General features: G+C 48.5%; 1 protein-coding gene across 1 annotated transcript in view; it reads right to left on the reverse strand.

Annotated features, from left to right (window-relative positions):
* Positions 1 to 16,673: 16,673 nt before the first annotated feature.
* cxxc4 (CXXC finger 4) overlaps positions 16,674 to 22,500 on the reverse strand; it is a gene marked incomplete at both ends in the record, with an annotated part of 28,436 nt that continues 22,609 nt past the window's right edge. The window contains one exon of the mRNA XM_080535085.1: positions 16,674 to 16,718. Coding sequence (XP_080391211.1) covers positions 16,674 to 16,718 — 45 coding nt within the window. The remainder of the gene's footprint in view (positions 16,719 to 22,500) is intronic.

Below are 22,500 nucleotides of genomic sequence, written 5' to 3' on the forward strand. Positions count from 1 at the left end.
TCTGCACTGGGCTTTTAAGTGCCGCTTTCTGTTCCGTTGCCGGGCTCCAGACACATTACCAAGGGAGAGGAGAGAGGATGGAGAGAGGGAGGAAGGAGAGAGAGAGAGAGAGAGGGAGTGGAGGAGAATGAGAGAGAGAGTGGAGTGGATGACAGGGAGAGAGAGAGGGAGCTAGAGACAGAGGGAGTGAGAGAGAGGTAGAGAAAGAGAGAGAGAGAGAGAGAGGCGAGAGAGAGAGAAGGAGAGACAGATACGTGAGGGCGAGGGAGTGAGAGAGAGGGGGAGGTAGAGAAAGAGAGAGAGAGGGGGAGGATAGAGAAAGAGAGAGAGACAGGGGGAGATAGAGACGGAGGGCGAGGGAGTGAAAGAGAGGGGGAGGTAGAGAGAGAGAGCGCGAGCGAGATAGAGACAGAGGAGTGAGAGAGAGAGAGAGACAGAGACAGAGAGGGAGAGAGAGGGTGATAGAGACGAGGGAGGGGGGAGTGAGAGAGAGAGAGAGGGAGAAAGAGGAGGTCGAGAAAGGAGGGGTGTAGAGAGAGAAAGAGAGAGAGAGAGGAGAGGTACAGAGGGATCAAAAGAGAGGTAGAGACGTAGCCTGTGGCGGCAGGGATTGATTTTAAATGCTCTCTGCAAAAGGCAGTGTTTACTACCCTCCCTGTCCCTGGCAGCGCCAGCATCAAAACAACAGCCCCCCCCCCCCCCCTTCAAGAGAAGGAAGGGAGGAAGAGAGACCGTTGTTGCACAGAAATATCTGGTTTCTGTGTGATTCCTCCAACCATAACCACTAGTATTCCTGGAGTGATGTGTTGGATGTTGGATGGAGGGGAGAGAGGATGAAGGTGTTGAATGCGTCTCTGTGTGGGAGTTTGTCTTGGCTAGAAAACACCTGTTGAGTCGTCAATGCGGCCATCCCCCCCCCCCCCCCCCCCCCCCCCCCCCCCCAACCTCCCCCTCCCCCTCCATCTCAAATGACCCATCCCCGATGGTAGAAATGGCTGTTGGGTAGTCTGGGATGTACAGATTCTCTAGAACGTGTCAAAAACGGTCCTGTCATATCCATGTAGGGTTGATATTCTTGGTGATATGATAATGATGTTATTGGTTCCCTTGTAAACACCTCTTAATTTAAATCCTGTGGTGGTGGTGGGATAGAGTGGGATGTGAAAGCAGAATGCAGGAGATCTGTCTCTCTCTCTCTCTGCTCCTCTCCTCCTGGAGTCCTGGCAGTGCTCCAGGTTGTTGTTTGTTTGTGAGTACAGTAGATAGATCACGTGGTCCGCCCTTCTCTCTCTCTCTCTCTCTCTCTCTTCTCTCTCTCTCTCTCTCTCTCTCCCTCCCTCCCTCCCTCTCTCTCTGTCTCTCCCTCCCTCTCTCTCTGTCTCTCTCTCTCTCTCTGTCTCTCTCTCTCTCTCTCTCTACCTATCACTTACCATTGAGGGTAGAATCTAAAATGTTTCTATTAAGTATTTGCCTTGTAATAATTGGTTAAGTATACAGTATTATCGAAGCCTAATTCGAATTAAATTATTTGACCGTTCTTGCACTCAACTCAATTCTTTTGCCCATCGTGTGAAATAAATGACTTGGAAGTCAGGTTATTCATAAGAATAGATGTTAATGCTACGCTATTAACAATACGTCCCCAAATGGCCCCTGCCAAGCCTTAGCATTGTAACTGCCGTCCTAATATGATCTCGACATAACCAAAGGAGAATTCTTTTAGAATAACCGGGGTGGAGCTACTGTCGTTTCAGGGATCACAACACATTAATTTGATGTTCCTGTAGACCTTTTCCTAAAAGCGGAATGAAATAAAACATTGAATAAAATGACTGTCATAAAATATCCTCTGGTCGTAGAGCCGGGCTTCTAATACAGCGACTCAGACAGATCTCTTATCACCCCCGACGATATATCACTGCAGGGGGGGGTGGGAAAAAAACAACGCTGTGATGTGTCCCTAATGGGCCACCGTAATTCATTAGCGGTCATATTTATAGGGCTTGACAGGACGAGCGCCAGACTGACTGCCGGTTCCCAGGGCCTCCCCTCTTCGTTACTACGGTTACCGGAGCAGCCAGGCCTCTCACCCACAGGTTACGTAATGAGGAAATTGACAATCAATTAATAAAAGATTAGTTACAGTGGTATTTCAAAACGGGCAGACTCGGGCAGACAGACAGGCGGATTAGGCAGACAGGCAGACAGACAGACAGTTTGCTGTGATCCGAATGGGGAATAATTAGCTAGCGGAAAATGCTAAACCTTCCAACATTTGCAGACACTTCCTCCCCAGTATTTAAAACAGCTTGTTGAATTAGTAATGTGAGGAAACGGGTTGCTTGAAGTAGTGACGGTCAGCTGGTACCAATTCAACGCTAACCTGCCCATTAATCGCCTGTGTACCGTGTTATTAACAGCTTTTAAGCGTTGGTCTTTTTGTTCTTTTTTTCCTTTCTACTTCTTCCCGATATGACACCACATCCGAATCGTTCACGACGCCGACGTCTGAGGTCCTCCGCCACGAGCGGGTCACCTCTCGCTCTTGCGTTTCCATCTAGGACACCGGAGAATCAAGCTTAATTACCTAACTCAATTTCGACGGTGGGGGCCGGAAGAGGGGGGAGGAGGAGGGGGGAGGGGGGGGTGAAAATTCCCTCTCCGCGGCGAGGCGAGGTGAGGTGGGCCAACGGTCATAATTATCGGATTGCGCCGGTGCGTTAGGAATTAGATTTATCGCTCCGTCGTCTCCGTCGTCGACGGCTCTCTCCACGGAGGTTTCGACTCGGTGTCGACGAGTGTGACTCGACTGCACAAGTCAGGGTGGCTGTGAGAGAGAGAGAGAGAGAGAGAGAGAGAGAAGAGGGGAGGAAGGGAGGGGAGGAGGAGGAGGAGGAGAAGGAGGGGGGGGAGGCAGACCCATACGTCTACTGTGCTGTCAGGGAGACACTTGTTAAAGGAAGTTTAGCCTCCCCGTGCCTCTAGCCACCGCGTTAATAATTAACAACATGGCTCCCTCAGAAGCCGTGGCGGGGAGGAGGAGGAGAGGAGGGGGGGGGGGGGTTGGTGGTCTTTGGAGAGAGAGAGGGAAGCGAGGGAGCGGGGGAGGGGAGGGAGGGGTGGATAGGGTGGGTGTAGAGTATCCTACGGGTGAAGAGAAACCCAGTAAACGGAGGGAATGAGTCTGGGAAAAAAAAAATGTGTAGAGTTTTTTTTTGGTTGTTGTTGTTGTTGTTGTTGTTGTTTTTCTTTCCCGTTCGCTAGTTTCAGCTACGCCGGCTTCGCTAGGCTGGGTAATTGGCGCTCTGGCTTGTAAACACGTAGCGAGGCCACGTGACTTGTCACAGACGCTTCCTGCTCTCTCTCTCTCATTCTCTCCATCTCTCCATCACTCCCTCACCATAATCAAGGGAGTAATTATCATCATCAGGTCCGCTGGTGTCGTTTTCCACCACGTGTGTTTATTAGTGTTCGTTTTTTTGGGGGGGACTCTGTAGAATTTATATCAACAATTACGTCACGGTGTAGAATAAATTGAGGCCCGCACACACACACACACACACACACACACACACACACACACACACACGCACACACACAACCCCCTATCAGCAGAGTGTATTGATAAGCTCTTCCTCCAGGAGGAGGGGGAGGGGGGAGGGCAGGAGGTAATGATTTCCCTCCCCCAGCGGGAGAGCGTTGGTAATGAATCTGTCCCCAGGTATCCATCTCCTCTCCAGGAGGTGTCACGTTGAAAACAGTCCTCCAGGAAACGAGTGTTTACATGTGGTTATCACCAGGGTTCAAATGACAGGGGGGCTCAGTTGGGGCCCCAGCCCCCCCCCCCCCCCCCCCCCAATCAGGAGCCTCGTAAGAAAACAAAATCAATGAAGAAGGTCAGTGTGTGATTCGAACCCTTGTTCTCACACGACGGCCGGCCGGCGGTGTGTCTAGAAAGTGTCTAGAAACCATACCGCTTCAACAGCCGACAACCGGGGCCGCTAAACAGGTCTTAGCGTGATCAATACCTGTCGGTTTCCATTTCCGTCGCGGAGCAATTATCCGAGGATCGGTCGGGCCGCGATTATCAATTAACGGATCGAGTCGCTGCGACGATTAGCCAACGAGGATAGCCGTTTACCCCGGGCACCGAAGCGAGAAACACGTTAAGATCCTTTTAATTCTTCTTCTTCTTCTTCTTCTTCTTCTTCGACGACAGAGACAGGAAGTCATTATCTCATATATACTGTCCGGATGGAAATAGGCCAGTTTTTAAGTTCTTTTTTTTTTGTGCGATTCATAAGTCGTTGCGTTGCGAGAATTAATTGATTGCGATCCGAAGCCGCCAGTATCATTTAAAAGGGAATTCCAAAATAGGAGTGTTCTTACAGTGTCTCCTATCAAAGGGGGGTTCACCGAGGACAGCTCTCTTAGTCAGGGACCTCAAAACATGTCTTAAGTGCGACGGCGCGCGCGCGCGGGGGGGGGTGTGTGAATATCGTTGTCAATTTGGGTGTTACCGAAGATTCCAAAACATGTACAGCAGATCAGCTGCTTCGGGGGGCGGGGGGGTGAGGGGGAGGGTTTGGAGGGATCATATCGTCTTCGACGTCAAATATTTTCCGTCGAAAGTATTACATTTTCCCTCAAAGATATGATCGAAGATGACGACCCCCCAGAGAGAGATGACGTATGACAGACCGTTAAGATTCCGATCGTATCCTCGACAGTACGGGACGCCAGGTGCTCGTAGACGACGTTTCGTTTCTCCGTCCTCTCATCCCTCTCTCTTTCCTGTCCTCCTCCTCCTCCTCCTCCTCCTTCTCCTCCTCTTCCTTGCTGTCAGGTCGGCGACAGGCGTGTCTCTCGGCGTTAAGACGATGCGACTCTGTGACCTTTCTACATTCCTTACGTCTCCTCTCTCTGTTGCCCGCCCCCCCTCTCCCCCCCCCCCCCCCCCTACACACACACCCCGGGGGACCTCACGGTTCAGCAGCCTTATGCATCCCTCTCTCTCTCTCCCTCTCTCTCCCTCTCTCTCTCTCTCTCTCTCTCTCTCTCTCTCTCCCTCTCTCCCGTCTGGATCATGGCTCCTCTCCTCCTCCTCCTCCACCCCCCCCCCACCTCGCCCTCTCCCCCCTATCAGTAATTCAGCAGCAACCCCCCCCGACCCCCAGCGCGCCCAGACACACACACACACACACACACACACATATTCGTTCAATCACATTTTAATGGATGCGAAGAGGCCTCCATTTCCAGAATAGGGTATATCTGGGTCAGACCATTTTGATTTCACCCCCCCCCCCCCCACACCACATACCCCAGAACTCCCACCCCACCTCCCTACCACCTCTCCTTATTAACGCCCCCAACACACACACAAACACACACACACACACACACACGCCCACGCAGTCACATACACACACATACGCCCACCACACAGTCACACACACACACACACACACACACACCTCCCCACCTCCCCCAGCCCAGTGGAGGAGCCATCAGTCAAGCTGTAGCTGGTGGAGAGCGTCTGGTGGGTCTGGGTCTGGGGGGGGGCGGGTGGGGGGCATTTACATAGATAGATGATGGAGTGATTAGGGGGCACAGGGGTCATTAATCATTCCTCCAACGGTGAAGAGAGAGAGAGGGAGGGAGGGAGCACCACCGTTTCACACCGCCTCCTCTAGCTCCAGGGGTGTATCTGTTGCCAGGTAGGCAGCGTATCCGTTGCCAGGTAGGTCTGCCGCACAGACAAACGTAGTCTTGCTTTTATCTGAGCGCACCTTAACCACCGTGTCCACTGGCGTACCACAAAACACCCCCCCCCCCCCCCTCATCACCCAAGGTTCTATCTCAACCCCCCCCACCACCACCATCCCCCCTTCAACAATGAAAACATTGATCCGGGGACCCCCCCCCACTTCTCCGATTTCGCCCGCGGCCACCCCAACTCAAAGACGATTCGCCGCAGCAGAACCCCACCGCTGTCTAAAAAAAAAAAACATTAGCCTAGCGGCTAGCGTATCGACGGCGTAATTAAGCGTAACGCCCAAACTCGGGACTCACTGACAGATTCAAACGCTCGTCTGTTGCCTGGAAGTCGGCAGAGCCGTCGTGGTTGGTGAGAGGCTACGACTGTTAGCGAAGGAAGGCTAAGGGGTTGAAAACACCTGCCAGAAGCTTCTCTTGTTTGCAGAATGAAGTACAGACTCCGCTCGGACTCACGGTGCTAGCCAGCCAGCCAGAACGGAGGGGGTGTGTGTGTGTGTGCGTGTGTGTGTGCATGTGTGAGTGTCTGTGTGGGTGTCTGTATGTGTGTGTGTGTGTGTCTGTATGTGTGTGTGTGTTAGTGTCTGTGTGGGTGTCTGTGTGTGTGTGTGTGTGCGTGTGTGTGTGTGCGTGTCCGTGTGTGTGTAATCAGCTCACCACACACCGTCCGTGGTCTTCTCCAATCCCGCCGAGACTAGGCCCCGGACACGCCACGAAAAAGAGTTACCTTAAATACTGTAGTAGTCTATCTTTCTTTAATGCGCTTCTCTTCCACAGATGTTTGTCTGGAACCGACAGGACCGACAGGACAGTTGGTCGGTCGGTCGGTCGGTCCCCAAATAAGGTGAAGCTATCACAGAGAGTTCCGGACTGTTCGTACAGAAAAAAGTACCTCTGCAGTCTGCTCTCGAGTACCGCCTTTCGAGACACAGTACATTCTTACGCCGTCTAACGAGCTACGGGGCATGCAACATTGAATATAATAGAATATAATATACTGTATGCCATTTAGCATCGAGGGCATACATTTTTCAGTAGGTACGGTCCCGGCGGGAATCGAACCCCCCCCGACCTAAGCGTTCGACGTGTGACATGCGACGCGCGTTCTGCTTTCGACACGCGTTCCGTGTGCTGTAGTTCTACTGTCAAAAAAATTTAATAAACCGAATGTCCAAATCCAAATTCCCACGGCCACGCTCCTTCCGCACTTCCACGTGTGACGTTTCCTCCCAGGGAACACCGTTGCCATGACACCGAGTCGACACCCCCCCCCCCCCCCACTACTCCCACCACAGTTAGTTCCAAACATAAACACGTCCTTTAAAACATTAAACTCTACAGCAGTTTAACATTTCATATCTCTCACCCCCCCCCCCCCCCCCCACCACCGCCCACCCCACGTTTCTTGGCACTTTTATGAATTTTTGAATGGTGACTGGCAGTCGCTGAGTCGGCGAGAGAGCGAGCGCGGGGTGATTCACAGCGACAGGTGAAGTACCACGCTGCTCTGGGGCTGCTGGCTTTGGTGAATGTATCTGCCGTGGGATGACCCCAATGGGACGTGACACTTCGACCCTCCCCCCTCTCCTCTACCCCACCGCCACCACCCTCCCTCCCTCCCTCCCTTCCTTCCCTCCCTCCCCTCGCCCCGTCTCCAGACCACACACCGCCCACACCACCTTGAGATGGACACCGCCGTCTACTACATCTGTGTGGTGGATCTCGGGTTCAGACACTCAATGCTTTATAATAACAGTGGAAGGTCATAATGACAGAGTACATGCTTGACTTGCATAATGATAATAATAATAATAATAATAATAATAATAATAATAATAATAATAATAATAATACCAGTGATATTTCTATGTGGTAGGTGTACGAGGGCGGATGGCTGGAGGAAGGGATAGATGCGTCAATGGATGGATAGCTCGAAAGGCTAGATGGATGGACGGATGAAAAGGTGTGTGCATAGGCCGATGATGAATAGATGTGGAGATGGATGCATGGATGGGTGGATGGAGATAGAGAGACGGATAGACGGATAGATAGAGAGATGGATAGATGGATAGATGGAGAGATGGATAGATGGATAGATGGAGAGATAGAGAGATGGATTGATGGGTAGATGGATAGAGGAGCCTGGATGTCAACACCATGGAAGATGCATAATGGATTTGAGACCAATTTAATTTGATCAGTAAAAAAATAAAAATTCTAACAACAAAGAGCTACGAGTTATTTAATGAGTCTGAGATAGAAACATAAAAAACAAACAACAACACAAATCTTTTTTCAGAAAGACTTCTGTAAATCACGTTGTCGTCAACATCGTCGACCTCCCGACCTGTCCGCGTCTGTGAGTCTGTCTGGGCCCTGGAGGGTGTCTGTCTGTTTGTCGCCAACCTTTGTCTTGACGTTCTATCGTCGATGGAAATGTGTTTAACCCCTCAGATGCTGTAATAGATGGGTAGCAACAAAGGATTAGAATGGCATGAGGGACTTCGACACGTCCTACCGTTGTAGATAATAATAATAATAATAATAATAATAATAATAATAATAATAATAACTTTTTATTTGTATAGCGCTTTTCCTGCAAACGTTGCAGCTCAAAGTGCTCCAATCATTATATCATCATAATTAAATTATTTAGTCGGTGTAATATTTAGTAGATGTATTACCGAGTACGGCAAAACCCGGTCGTTCTCCCACAGTAGATAGTTGGGCTACGACAGCAGGAAGTGTCGATGCAGAATCGCACGTCGCTGCTTAAAGTCCGACGTCGTTCCCGTACACGGAACAGTTCCACGGATGTTCTGTGAACGTTATGTTGACGTTACTGTTGTGATCCCCGTGTCCAGAGTACCTGTGTCCAGTTATGAAGAGATAAATGACTTGTATCCTAAGATAGGACAAATGAGTGCTAGCTAGCATATGATCCGACGCAATGACTCATGACATCTTAATGAGGGGTGGACGGGTTTGACATTGAGGTATGAGATTGAGATATGGGGGGATACATTCGGTTTGGATAGCTTCCACAAGGGGCTAGATCTTCCACGACGTCCCTTCTGTATACAGATAGATAGACAGACGGTGGCATTTGGTGCCACCCTGAAATACGTCCGTCCCCCCTTGATGGACTGTGATTGGCTAATTTCTCAGCGATCGCTCTCGGATGGCGCCTGCCGCACCCGGAAAGGTTTTAAATGATGGGGAGGAAATGTCACCGGCCGTCAGGAAGCTCCACCGCCCCGATCAATCAATCACCCAACGCTCTGATACCCCTGTGGTTGGGTTTGGATGCTCTGGAGGTGTGTGTGTGTGTGTGTGTGTGCGTGTGTGTGTGTGTGTGTGTGTGTGTGTGTGTGTGTTTGAGGCGGGGGAGGGTGATGAGTGGGGACCCCAAACGTATAACCCCCCCCCCCTTCCCCCATTCATCAATTACCCTGTAAGCTAGAGCCTGTCGGAGGAAAAGCAGATGGTCTGTGTGCGTGTGTGTGTGTGTGTGTGTGTGTGTGTGCGAGAGTGAGAGAGACACAGAGAAAGGAGAGTGCGAGCGGCGGTGTGTGCGAGACAGCAGGGCTCAGCGCCCTCGTTCAGTCGCCACGGTGACGGCTCCAGGATAACTAATCAATACACCTGCCTGGGAGAGAGGAGATGAGCCGGGAGGCCTGAGTAGTCGAGACACAGCAGGCCAGGGAGATGCCTGCCCACGCGCGGCGCAGACCGTCTAGAAAAGATGCCACTCCATCACAGCCATTTTGGAATACAGTTAGGAGCACAACATATGTGACAGCAGCTGGTGAAACCGGGAACATGTCGGCAAGCCATCAAAATGTTCTGACTGTTAGTCTGAGAAATGTCAATAAATCTAATTTGACGTCGTTGAAAATCGGCGAGGCACTCGCTAGTGAATGAACACGGCTTGTTTTTGCGAGCGAGCCTGCTAACAATGTAAAGTAGTGTTGTAGTTAAGTAGGTAGTAGAGGGGATTACTCACCCAATCCATTGCATTGCAGTGTTTCGGCTCGACTAGCGAGTGTCATTGATTTTCGACAACGTTGACGTTTATTTGCATTTTTTGAGAATGAAAGTCAGAACATTTTGATGGGTTGCCGACTTTGCCCGCTTTCAGCAGCTGCTGTCACATATCATACATGACATACAGTGCCCTGCAAAAGTATTGGGACAGCAAAGCATTTTTCCTTCTTTTGGCTCTACACTCAAAACGTTTGGATTAACTACGAGTGCCAGGATTACTATTTCAAATATAGATTGTCAATTAAATAAAAAAATGACACTCTTTTGATACATAGGGGACTATGTATCAAAAGAACTGTGTCAGGGCACTGAAAGTAATGGGACAGATTCATATAATGTCCAAATGAAGCACTCTTTAAGTATTTGGTCGACAATTCTTTGCATGCTATAACTTCCTGAAGTCTGCCACGCATTGACTCCACCAGACGCTAGGTATCTCCTCTAGTGATGCTCTGCCAGATCTGTACTGTCGCCATCTTCCCTTGTTATCTGCATGTTCAATTGGTTTTAAATTTGAAGAACTTTACACTTGAAAAAAAACACCCAAGACCCTGGAAAACTCCCTAGTTTCTGAAGCGGTATGTTTGGGATCATTGTCTTACTGTATGATGAAGCGCCATCCATTGAATTTGGAGGCGTTTGCTTGTACTCAAGCAGATGTTTCTCGATACTTCAGAATCCATTCTGTGGCCGCGTCAGCAGTATTAAGATAAGATAGTCGGTTCTAGCGGCAGCTAGACACATGCATGTGTTCCACAGATGAAGTGGTACGCTGTAAATCTTGTACAGATCCTTTCCTCTCAGAACTTTCCTCTTTGGTATATGATCATTCTAATGATGTTCCAAACTGTTGATTCTGGCAAGCCTAGAAGCCGGTTTTGGCTAAGTTTCTGATGGTTCGCACCTTGTAGTGGCGCCTCTGTAGTTCAGCTGATCACATGTTCTACAGATGGTAGCCTCTGACACGTTCACACCTACCTCCTGGACAGCGTTCCTGATCTGTGGGGCGGGCGTTTTTGGGCGTTTTTTCTTCATTATGGTGAGCATTCTTCGGTCATCCACTGTAGAAGTCTTCCTTGGCCTCCCAGCCCCCTTTGCGATTGCAGGACTCAGCAGTGCTTTAAAAAACCCAAACTGTTGATTTTTGGCAAGCCTAAGGTTTTGGCTATGTTTCTGATATTTTCTTTCCCCGATTTTTTCAGCCTAATTATTTGACTTTCATTGACACATGTTCCTCCTGTTGACAGGCTCGGAAGGCAAACGCAAAACCTAGAATCAATACTAGACGTTGACAGCTCTCTTATGCCTGCACGAATGATATGAGGGAGCACACCTGACTTACCAGAAACACCTGTCATGCCAATTATCCCATTAATTTCTGTTCCCTGAAATGGGGGGGGGGGGGGGTTGTATAGTAAGTGTTTATACACCAATTTATACACATATACCCTCGACTTTTCACTGTCCTCGCACCCCTAGGACTGTAGTCACTATCTATCTTCTGCCATAGTTTGAAGACTTTAACTGTCTACATCTTAACTGTCTCTCCTAAAGACCTCCCACTACCCCCTTGTACAGTTTCTCTACTATATAAACATCCTTCTTCTAGCATTGTAGCTGCCAATAGCCCCTGGTTTTGGCATAGATTACTATTTCTTCTGATAACTGATGGATAGGCGATTCACGTAAGTCACTTTGGATAAAGGCGTCTGCTAAATGCCAAAAATGGAAATGAAAATAAAAGCTGAGAATGAGCTTTAACCTCATAGTAATGGTTTGATTAACACCCACAACTTCTGGATAATTGTTGTGTTTGAATACAGGGCCCGAACACACGCTGGCAATTCTCATGACAATACTGGTAAACAATTCATTAGGGACAGACGCTTCTGTCCTTCAAAGTCATACAGTAAGTGGCTTAGCTATTCTTAGAGACAGGCGTTTATTGGAGACACACGCTTCTTGGACATTTTACGGTACATATTAACCCAGACAGTTTCTTTATCACTATGAACTTTTTTGTCCTTTTCACCTTTATTCATCACCAATGTACGCCCAAAAACCTTTCCCCGAATTGCTCTACATCATTAACAACTCTTCCTAAAACCCACTGTTGTCACCCAAACATGTACAAACTCATCCCTTCTAAAAGAGGGCAGATGTGTGTGTGTGTGTGTCCCTCTCTCTCTCTCTCTCTCTCCCACTCTCTCCCTCTCTCTCTTATCACCCTCCCCCCCTCTCTCACCCTCCCCTCCCCTCCCACCCTCTCTCTCCCTCTCCCTCTTGCAATCACCCTCCCCTCCCCCTTTCTCTCTCTCTCTCTCTCTCTCTCTCTCTCTCTCTCTCTCCTCTCCTCTCCTCCTACCTGCTTTTAAATGTGTACCAGCGGCTGTCATATTGCATCAGTGCTCCACTGATTACTTCCACCTTGTCTCTCTCGTCAGGAAATGATTCTGACACGCACTCACACCCTGCCTTCTCCGCATCAATATGCGTGCGAAGGAAAAACTGCAGACAGCAAATAAATAATGAAAGAGACAAGGAGGGAGGATGGCTCAATGTGTCTCTCTCGCTCGCTCTCTTTCTCTCTCTCTCTCTCTCTCTCCGTTTCTCTGTCCTCTGCGTAAGAGTGACTCAGAGTAGCCAAGTGTTACGTGCACTGACGGTGAGTGTGAGTGTGTGTGTGTGTGTGTGTCGCCGCATTCATTAGCGGTTTTCCTCCCAGATGGAGTTGGATATAAGGGGTTTGATTATAAGGCTGTCGATAGCTGAAACGCAGCAGCTGTCCACTTCAACAGACTTATCTAGAACCTTCCGTGCTCGCACGCCGCCGCGACGTAGAACGATTCTCATGTTTCAGACGAGGTGGCAGGTAGAGGAGGAAGTGACATCACACAGCACAGTCAGGTTACTCGACATTGTCCTTGTTTTTCCGACGACAGGAAACCCAACCCCTCTTCCACCCTGATTCCCACATTCCTATTCCGGAACGTTCCTTCGGGGCATTCCTTCCAGGAATGTGACCGTGTCCGTGTGTTTTTTGTTTTTTTTCATCCCTGACTGCCAGGAAATACGCCAAAGCACTATCGTGTGAGAAGTATCCCGCTCCCCCCCTCTTCCCATCCTCCCCGCCCCCCCTCTCCTAGCCGAAATCCCTAAAGGGATTACCGGGAAAACTCTACATCCCTGAGGAATAGGACAGGGGTGGGGGTAAGCATCACCTAATCGCCCGCGTGCTCCACTGTCACCGCATCACTCTCTCACCCCCCCCCGCCCCGCCCCTCGCTGTTGTTGTGTACACTAAAGTATGCGGCGGAAAAAAACGACCCAACCACGAAAAAAATCTACCTAAAAAAATCGAAGCTACGTCTCACTGCGCCGAAGACAGTGAAGAAGGCGCCTCGTTCTTGCCTCATGAAAGTTTCTGGCGTCGTCGACAACGGACGCGACGCTACCGCTCTTGACGGACGAACACCTACAGCGGGAGGCATTATCTGGTTAGGAGGAGGGACAAGGGGGATGACAGCTGGCTGGGCGACGCCAATCACCTGTCCTTGGAGACGTGTGCACACATGAGAATATTCAGACCTGCGCGTCTGTGTTTACATGGTCTTTTCCCCCCTCTCTCTCTCTCTATCTCTCTCTCTCTTTCTCTGTCTGTCTCTCTCGCACACTCTCTCTGTCTGTCTCTTTCTCTGTCTGTCTGTCTCTCTGTCTCTCTCTCTCTTTCTCCGTCTGTCTCTCTCTCACACTCTCTCTGTCTCTCTCTCTCCCTCTTTTTCTCTCTGTCTCTCTCTCACACTCTTTCTCTCTCTGTGTCTCTTTCTCTGTCTGTCTCACACTCTCTCTCTCTGTCTCTCTCTCCCTCTCTCTTTCTCTGTCTGTCTCTCTCTTTCTCTGTCTGTCTCTCTCTGTGTCTCTTTCTCTGTCTGTCTCACACTCTCTCTCTCTGTCTCTCTCTCTTTCTCTGTCTGTCTCTCTCTGTGTCTCTCTCTCTGTGCAGGAGGGAAGTGTTTACCACAGGGAAAGGCCGGAGGACTTTAAATCCCAGTCAGTCCCAGAATGCACAGCCAGAGGAGTAGGAAGAGGAGGAGAAGGAGGGGGAAGGGAGGGAGGGAGGGAGGGATTAGAGAGAGAGAAGAGAGAGAGAAGAGAGAGAGAGAGGGAGGAAGAGAGGCAGCTGTCTCCGATGTCATTTAATCTCGGCGGCCAGCGAGCGTAGGTGGGGGGAGAGGGGGGAACGAAGGGGAACGAACGGCGCTCCCCGACGCACACGTCTTATCCACCTCCTGATCACCTGGCGGAGGGGATTTGGCACACAGACACCAGCAGATAGCCGGCGCCACCGCCACCGCCACGTGTTCGGCAGCGTTCTAGCGCTCTCCGCGGAGGCTGGCCTTATCCCGCGCCAGCTGCTCTGGGGAGGACAGACGAAAAACGACGGTCTCGGATGATTTCCTTCTCCTCGCCGGCTACTAACCCCTGCCCCCACCACACCCACACCCACACCCACACCCCCATCCAGACCCCCCCCCTCCCCCCTCCTCCTAACCGAGACCCAACCCCCCCCCCCCCCCCCCCCCCTCCTCCTCCCCCACCAGACCCCGGAAATCGGTCGGCTGCACAAGCCATCACAGGCGCTCACCCCCCCCAATCCCCCTCCCTTCCTTCCCCCCTTCCTCCGCCGCTGCCCCCCCCCCCCCCCCCTCCTGTGCATTCCAGCGTGACAACCCACCAGGGATTTCAGTAGTTCTTTAAAGCTGCTTCTGCCTCTGGGAACCTCTCCTCCCCAACGCCACGTTTTAGTATTCCAGGCGAGACGCGACCGGGGATGCAACCACCGCCGCTGGTTTCCTCTCCTCCTCCCCCTCCTCCTCCTCCTCCTCCTCCTCCCCTCCTCCTCCTCCTCCTCCCCTCCTCCTCCTCCTCCTCCTCCTCCTCCTCCTCCTCCTCCTCCTCCCCTCCTCCTCCTCCTCCTCCTCCTCCTCCTCCTCCTCCTCCTCCTCCTCCTCTCCTCCTCCTCTCCTCCTCCTCCTCCCCCTCCCCTCCTCCCCTCCTCCTCCTCCTCCTCCTCCTCCTCCTCCTCCTCCTCCTCCTCCTCCCTCCTAGTCGTTCGGTTAGAGACGCTACGCTCTGCTTTTGCGGCAGGAAATGAGAGATAGGGAAGAGAAGTGTTCCAGGTGATCATAATTGATGTTTAATTGTACATGTGAGGATAAAAATGTTTCCTTATTCATCTACATCAAATATTTTTTTTTCTGTCATTTTTTTTTTTTTGTCGGGGAGGGGGGAACGGGGGGGGGGGGGAGTCCATTTTTGTTTATTTGAACACAGAAAAGCATCACAACAACGATATACAAATTCTTAGTAATCTTTAAAACCAAAACACATTTACACATGCAACAATAGGGTTTAAGACAATGAGTAACTTATTATATAATTTAGTTTTTGGAATGTGAAACCTCTGCTTCAGTAGCTCAACAGACTCCTTGAGATGTTGGTAGCGTTGTCTCTGAGGAACTCGTTCAGAGACGTATACTGCAATGTACTGTTACTTAATGCTGAATCTGAATGTCTGAATGGAACCTAGAATTCCGTTACTGGTGTCACTACCCTACCTTTTAGACAGCTGGTGTACTGTAGAACCTTTTGTGGTTTTTAAAACGCAAAAGAACACTCTTAGAAAAACGTCTACCAAGAACCAAAAAGGGTTCTTTCGCTACCCCCTGTATAGTAGGAGAACCCTTTCAAGAACCCTTTCTGATTCCATGTCCAACCCCTCTCTAAGAGGGCTTCAAACAATGTTCTATGGCCAAGCCGAGGAACCCTTTTTGTTTGGTTTTCTAAGAGTGAACATTCTTAGAAGACCAAAGCCAGTTACATGAAAACCTCACATAAACAGGCATCTTCCGACGTTAGCAAAGCCACCGAGAAGGCCAGGTCAGGCTTGGTGACGGGCCTTCGTAGTTTACACTAAGTACAACCTCACTGCACAAGACAATGTGCCCTGTTTTGCAGCGTGCCGAACCCAAAGAAAATAAACCCCCAAATAAACCAACCGAAAATACCAACACTGCTGTCCTCTTACTCGGTGTCACTTATGATGTACATCACATTACTGAAGAGGACGTTACACCTCCCTAGGCCAGTGGCACACACACAAACAGAGTATGCAAATGAAACAAAGAGACGGAATTGGATGAAATAATAAATCTTGATATAATAATTCAAAAGTTGAACTGAAATGACAGGGCGAAGAATAATCAATCACCTTAATTAGATTATTGCTTCCGATCTAGAAAGTGTGGTGTGTGTGTGGGTGTGTGCGGGTGTGTGTGTGTGTGTGTGTGTGTGTGTGTGTGTGTGTGTGGGTGTTGCGATTACATCATCAACCCTCGCGACGGCCTCTTGTTTGACGGGTTTCCGGTATGATTGTCTATTGAGTCTTTTACATAAGATTTCCGACTGTAAACTTCGCTACAGCCATGATACTGAAAACACATTCATAGACACCAAAAATATACATTATGATACTGTCAAAAGGTACAATAATTACACAGGAAAAGGAAATTACAGAGTTTTTAAACCAACACCATAATGTTTTCATTTATCTTTTCATTATCCTCCACCTATCGTTTCTTCTCCTCTCCAGAAATGTGTGTGTGTGTGTGTGTGTGTGTGAGAGAGAGGGGGGCAGGGGGGATTTGGGGGTTCTGGGTTCCTGGGGTATCCGGGTTTGCGTGAGCCCCCCTTGCAAGTGCTTCTTCCTTTCAGTGAGCCCAGAGTTCCACCTGGCTTCCGACGGCGTGCGTGATGTCACAACGTGATGTCACAACGGGGTTGGAACGCTAGAAGAACCAGCGGAAGGCTTCTCCATTGTTGACTGGTGTCCTCTGTGGGAGAGACAAAGAGAGAGCAAGGGCAAACGTTAGCACAAGCACGCCAGGTGTGGAGAGGAGTGCACAATCCCTCTCTCTCTCTCTCTACCCCTCTCTCTTCCTCTCTCTGTCTCTCTCTCTCTGTCTTTGTCTCTCTCTCTGTCTCTGTCTCTCTCGCTGTCTCTGTCTCTCTCTGTCTCTGTCTCTCTGTGTGTCTCTCTCTCTCTGTCTCTCTCTCTCTCTCTCTTTCTCTCTCTCTCCCTCTCTTTATCTCTCTCTCTCTCTCTGTGTCTCTCTCTCTCTCTCTCTCTCTCTCTTTCTCAGCAGCAGTTCAGATTGAGACACATGTGTCTATGTGTGCCATAACCAGAGCACCGTAGGGGTATATTATTATGAATGGCATTTCCCTTTTCCTGGATTAGATACACAGTGAAAAACATTACATAGAGCACTCGAATGACACTCTTAGAAAAAAAACACAAAAAGGGCTATGACAGCCATGTTCTATGACAGGGACAGCGCCACAGAACTCTTTTTGGTTCTAAATACTCTAGAACCCCCCCCCCCCCCCCCTCCACGGGGTCTCCAGCCCAAACATGCCCTCTCTACTTCCCCGGGGAGGGCAGTTCGTTTCATCAAACAGCGAACCAAGGTGAAAGGCCCCCCCGCCTCCCCTCTGCCATCCACCCACTTCCCAAATAATCATTACGCAGGATGAAATATATTCAATACAAATTCCCAAGAAGCCACAATGAGGCATTTAATTACTGGAGAGCTGCCGCCTCAGTGAGGGGGAACAGCGCGTCATTTCAATTTGAGTCCGCTCCAAACCCCCCCCCCCGCCTACCCCCCCCCCCCTCCCCCCTCCCCTCCTCTCAGCCACTCTCCTTTTGGAAAATCATTTGGCAGCCGCAACATAAAATACAGAATTGTGTCCCCCCCCCCTCCCCTACCTCCGCCTCCCTCTACCAATCCCTGTGACCAATTATCACCTTTTTTGATTATAGTTTTTTTTGCGCCAGTTGACAAGTGGGGGGGGGGAAACTGTGAATGATCGCAGCCAACATCAACATCTTTTACTGACAAGAGTGACTTTGGACCACATATCCGACGGCTCATTCAAAGTGTGGGCTGTGTACACACTGTACTGTACACACAAACTGTCGGCTTACAGTAGATAGTCCATAGCTCCCAGCCACACTCTACACAGTGAATGAATGAATGAATGAAAGAATGAATTCAGTAATGTGTTAATTTATTAAATACACACATTATAAATCAGGGGCAGATAAAACACCCAATCAAATCAACAGACTATTATTCCCACAGCGTCTGGGAAACTTGCCCAGGAAAAGAAAAAAACAAGTAGAGAAACCCAGTGGAACTGCTCGTTAATGGTGTGAACCGCCAGGTTATAGGACCCAACCTCCCCCCCCACCCACCCACGACACCGTCTAATAATGACAAGGTAAATGACTCAACCAGGGGTGAGTCAACCAGCCAATTACATTGACGGAAGGGGTCACGGTCGTGTCAATAAGACGGACGCCACTAGTCTGGCTTAATACGCTCTCTCAAGAGAGCCTTGACATTCTACACATTCCACCTCACATTAAGTATACACCTGCATACGGCGCCTACGGAACACGCCCACGCCTATTCAGACCCCTTCACTTTCCCCAATTTTGTCGTGTCCTAGACTCAATTTAAAACGGATGAAAATGACAATCATTTGCCATTAAATCCACACACATTAACTCCACTTCTATTCCGTCCCTTACAGGAAGTACCGAGATCAGTAGCTGACCGAATCATCATGATCTTAACAGAGACGATACCGAAAGACGTGTTAATGCAACAGAACAGACATAGGCCACCCACGGCAACACTACCGTGTCATATCGCCGTCGCTAGGCTCCAGCCCCACACACGTGCTGTCTCCCAGCTCGCCCACACACGAAGCAGGTCGACGCTTAGGAATCCGCTGAAAACTATTAGGAAGCACCCCCCCATGGGCTCATTTTTGGAATCAGTTCTCATTGTTATAGGGGTTCCTCTTTTTCACCTGACCTGCCCCAATGCTCCACCACACACATTCTGTATGTCTCTCTCTCAACTTGTTAAAACAGTTGGCCGATATTAAATGAGCAAACGCGCAAGCGTGTCTGTCTGTGTAGTCGGTGACAATTGAAAAGTTGCGCTTTGGCACTGAGGCTGACAGAAGGTAGTACGGTCGTACGGTAAGGCCCGTGGCTGACGAAAATGGCATACTGCCATCCTCTGATGGAGAAGGGCAAATGAGCCATTAGCGAAAGAGGTGAGCATTGTTGAAAACAATAGCAACATTATTCAATTCAGTTCATTTCACAAACACATTTTTTTTAATTCCGTGTTTCCAACAAACCGTCTTTATTGATGAATTCCTTTTAATCATAACAGACCTCTTGGTTGTTCTGCTCATGGTTGAGTGGTTTGTTTATCGCTATTTCAAGTGGCTAAAAGGTAGCATAAACTCGACACCTTTATATTGAAATATGCGTTGACTGACACAGTATAAGTCAACAATTCTTTGCACATAGTGATAATTACGTTGGAGTCAGATTATCAATATTAGATATGCTTTGTTATTAACAAAACAGCCAAAAGTCGCTGCCAAACCTTTGTGTTGGGAAACTAACATGACTACAAATCTATCTAACACCAGTAAATAGCAACGTGACATAGAATGTTCCACATTGTTTGGGAGCGAGTCCTTTGCTTCCTTTAAATTTCTCCTTCGTGGTGTACTCTAACCTGAGCGGGTGGTACAACCAAAACACGAAAGGACACAGACTGCCAGCTACTGTCTGCTAGCGACTGACGGCGGTCGTCAAACAGACCAAGGACACGGCAGCTGAGTCTCTGCAGAGCCCGTTTGGGCCTTTGTGTGTGACAAAGCAGAAACCATGGCAATGGAAAGGGCCAGATGTAGAAAAAGAAGGCAGGATAATAAGGTGGTATGTCACGTCCAAATGTGGGAGGTATTCCATTTATCCTGCTACGGACGATGACATTGTGTCGTGAGCTTAGAATTAGAAGGTTCTATCTCCGTTTAGGGTAGTTCAGAGATATTGAGCGTCAAAGTTTTTACATTCCGTTATGTTTTGTGAGATGGAAGCTTTGTATTTTATGAATTACTAACTCAAAAATGTCAACATTTAAAAAAACAACACCACAGGTATTAATAAACACCTAATGGATCAGATTATGTAAAAAACTCAATTTTGACAAAAATGGAGATAGAACCTTATAATTCTAACATCACGGTGTGATGTCGACAGTGAATCTCTGCATCAATAAAGACACATTATTTGGAGTGTAGTCATGGGACATGTACTGTTGTCGTCCATTAGTGCACTGGTCTAAATACACAACTTCATCATAATCATGGAGGGGCGCTTAGGTGGCGTAGTGGGTTAAGCGTCGACCATGTAACCGCAGGGTCCCCGGTTCGATTCCGTCCGGGGACATATCCTGCATGTCATCCCTCCTCTCTCTCTCACCCATCCTTCCTGTCATAATCTATACTGTACTGTCAATAAAAATGAAAAATATGAGTGGGACTGCCCCACTCAGAAAAAATAACTTAAAAAAAATAAAAATAAAAAATAAGCATGGAATGATCCAATAAAAGAAGGCCTAAAGCCCAAAGTACAGGGGTGTCTTATCTGAAACAATCTAACCTTGAGGTATACTTAACCATACTAGGGTATGCAATATTAATTCCATGGAAGACTGTTTAAAGTTGAGTTGTTATGTGAGATGGGTTAGTTGCAGTGTAGTCTGGTCCATTGAGATAGAGGAGAATGGTCCTCTCTTGAATTCTGATGAAATCAAGTCAAACAAAAACTGTAAATCTGCTTGGTTCTGCCTCACAAAATGCATTCAACCCAAATGCGCTTTGTCCCAATGGTTCCAAGCGGTTGGACGTGGTAACTGCAGGTTGGACGTGGTAACTGCAGGTTGGATGGGAATAGAGGAGCCTGCATGTCAAGACTCTCTCCTCACTGCCCCAGTTAAGCTCGCTAGTTCACTAACTCACTCGCTGTGCGCGTGTCTTTCTTTGAAGACAATCTCCAAATTCTGGAGAGAGAGAGAGAGTGATACATTGAAAGGGAGAAATACATTCCGAGAATTCCGAGAAATTCATTTCTGCCAAAAAAAACGGAATGAGAAGGAGCGGAAAGAGTGCGAGAGAGAAAGAACGAGCTATTTTTGTAATATCATATTTGTTATTTTTCTGTTTTTCTCCCTTGTCACTTACTTAGCTACTGCAGCTAATGTAGCCTGCTCATCTAGCTGACTCACAAAGGAATGCTTTTACTGGAACTCCGGAAGCTTCCGTTTTTTTCTCCCGTTTTGATTCAAGTATTTCCACCAGAGCCCGCTGGTCTACCTGTTTGCTGCCTCCGCGATTGTAAACATTGATTGGAATCATAGGTTGCGCACGTTACTTAATATTCTATTCATATGGTTAATAATACCTGGAGGTGTCAGGTGAAGGGAAGAGGCCAGAGGAGAAGGAGGCGCTGATGAGAGGAGGAATTATATACAAGCAACGTGATGATGCTGAGTGGGCCTGCTATGAAAGGCAACTGTGAGTGTGACTGTGTGTGTGTGTGTGTGCGTGTGTGTGTGTGTGTGTGGGTGATCAGATCAGCTAGATGAAGGGAAGAGTGTGCAAGGTGGTGTTGAACTGTGTCACTGTCACCAACAATAACAATCTATCTCTTCTGGAACCTTCTTCTTCTGAAACCTCATGATGGGGTGTGTGTGTGTGTGTGTGTGTGTGTGTGTGTGTGTGTGTGTGTGTGTGTGTGTGTGCGTGCGTGCGTGTGTGTGTGTGCGTGTGTGCGTGTATGTATGTATGTGTGTGTGTGTGCGTGTGTGTGTGTGTGTGTGTATGTATGTATGTATGTACAGTATGTATGTATGTATGTATGTATGTATGTGTGTGTGTGTGTGTGTGTGTGTGTGTGTGTATGTGTGTGTGTGTGTGCGTGTGCGTGTGCGTGTGTGTGTGTGTGTGTACATGTATGTATGTATGTATGTATGTATGTATGTATGTATGTATGTGTGTGTGTGTGTGTGTGTGTGTGTGTGTGTGTGTATGTATGTATGTATCCTATAGTATGTAATAGCCTGAACGTATCAATGTTACATTGAGCTGGGTGAATGGGATATGAATGCAGTCATCCTTATGCTGTAATAGAAATAATACATGCTGTAATAGAAATAATACATGCTGTAATAGTAATAAGGCCATATTCATAAAATAAAATAAATAATCTAGAACGGCACCATCCGCCACTGTACAGTTATACAGTTATGGGTTATAAAAATACAGTGAAAAGTGAAAAATAGTTGTTGGTACAGTTGGCTAGCAACAGAACAACTGAGCATTACAGAGCCTCAGAGAGAGAGATGAGTGTTTATGTCAGAGTCAGAGAGAGAGAGAGAGAGAGAGAGAGAGAGAGAGACATAGACATAGACAGAGAGATGAGTGTTTGGGAGTCAGAGACAGAGACAGAGAGAGAGAGAGAGAGGCATCCTAAGACTAATATGCAGTATGAGCACATTTCCATGTTCACACGTAATTAAGAGCCAGCCCAGCCACAGGAGGAGCCATGACGATGGCGCAATCCCTCAAATTATAAACAAGAAAAGAGAGAGAGAGAAACAGAGAGAGGGAGAAACAGAGAGAGAGAGAGAAACAGAGAGAGGGAGAGGGAGAGGAAGAAAGAGAATAGGTCCAAAT

The sequence above is a fragment of the Nansenia antarctica genome (genome assembly GCF_963989245.1).
Source record: "Nansenia antarctica genome assembly, chromosome: 6".
NCBI lineage: Eukaryota > Metazoa > Chordata > Actinopteri > Argentiniformes > Microstomatidae > Nansenia > Nansenia antarctica.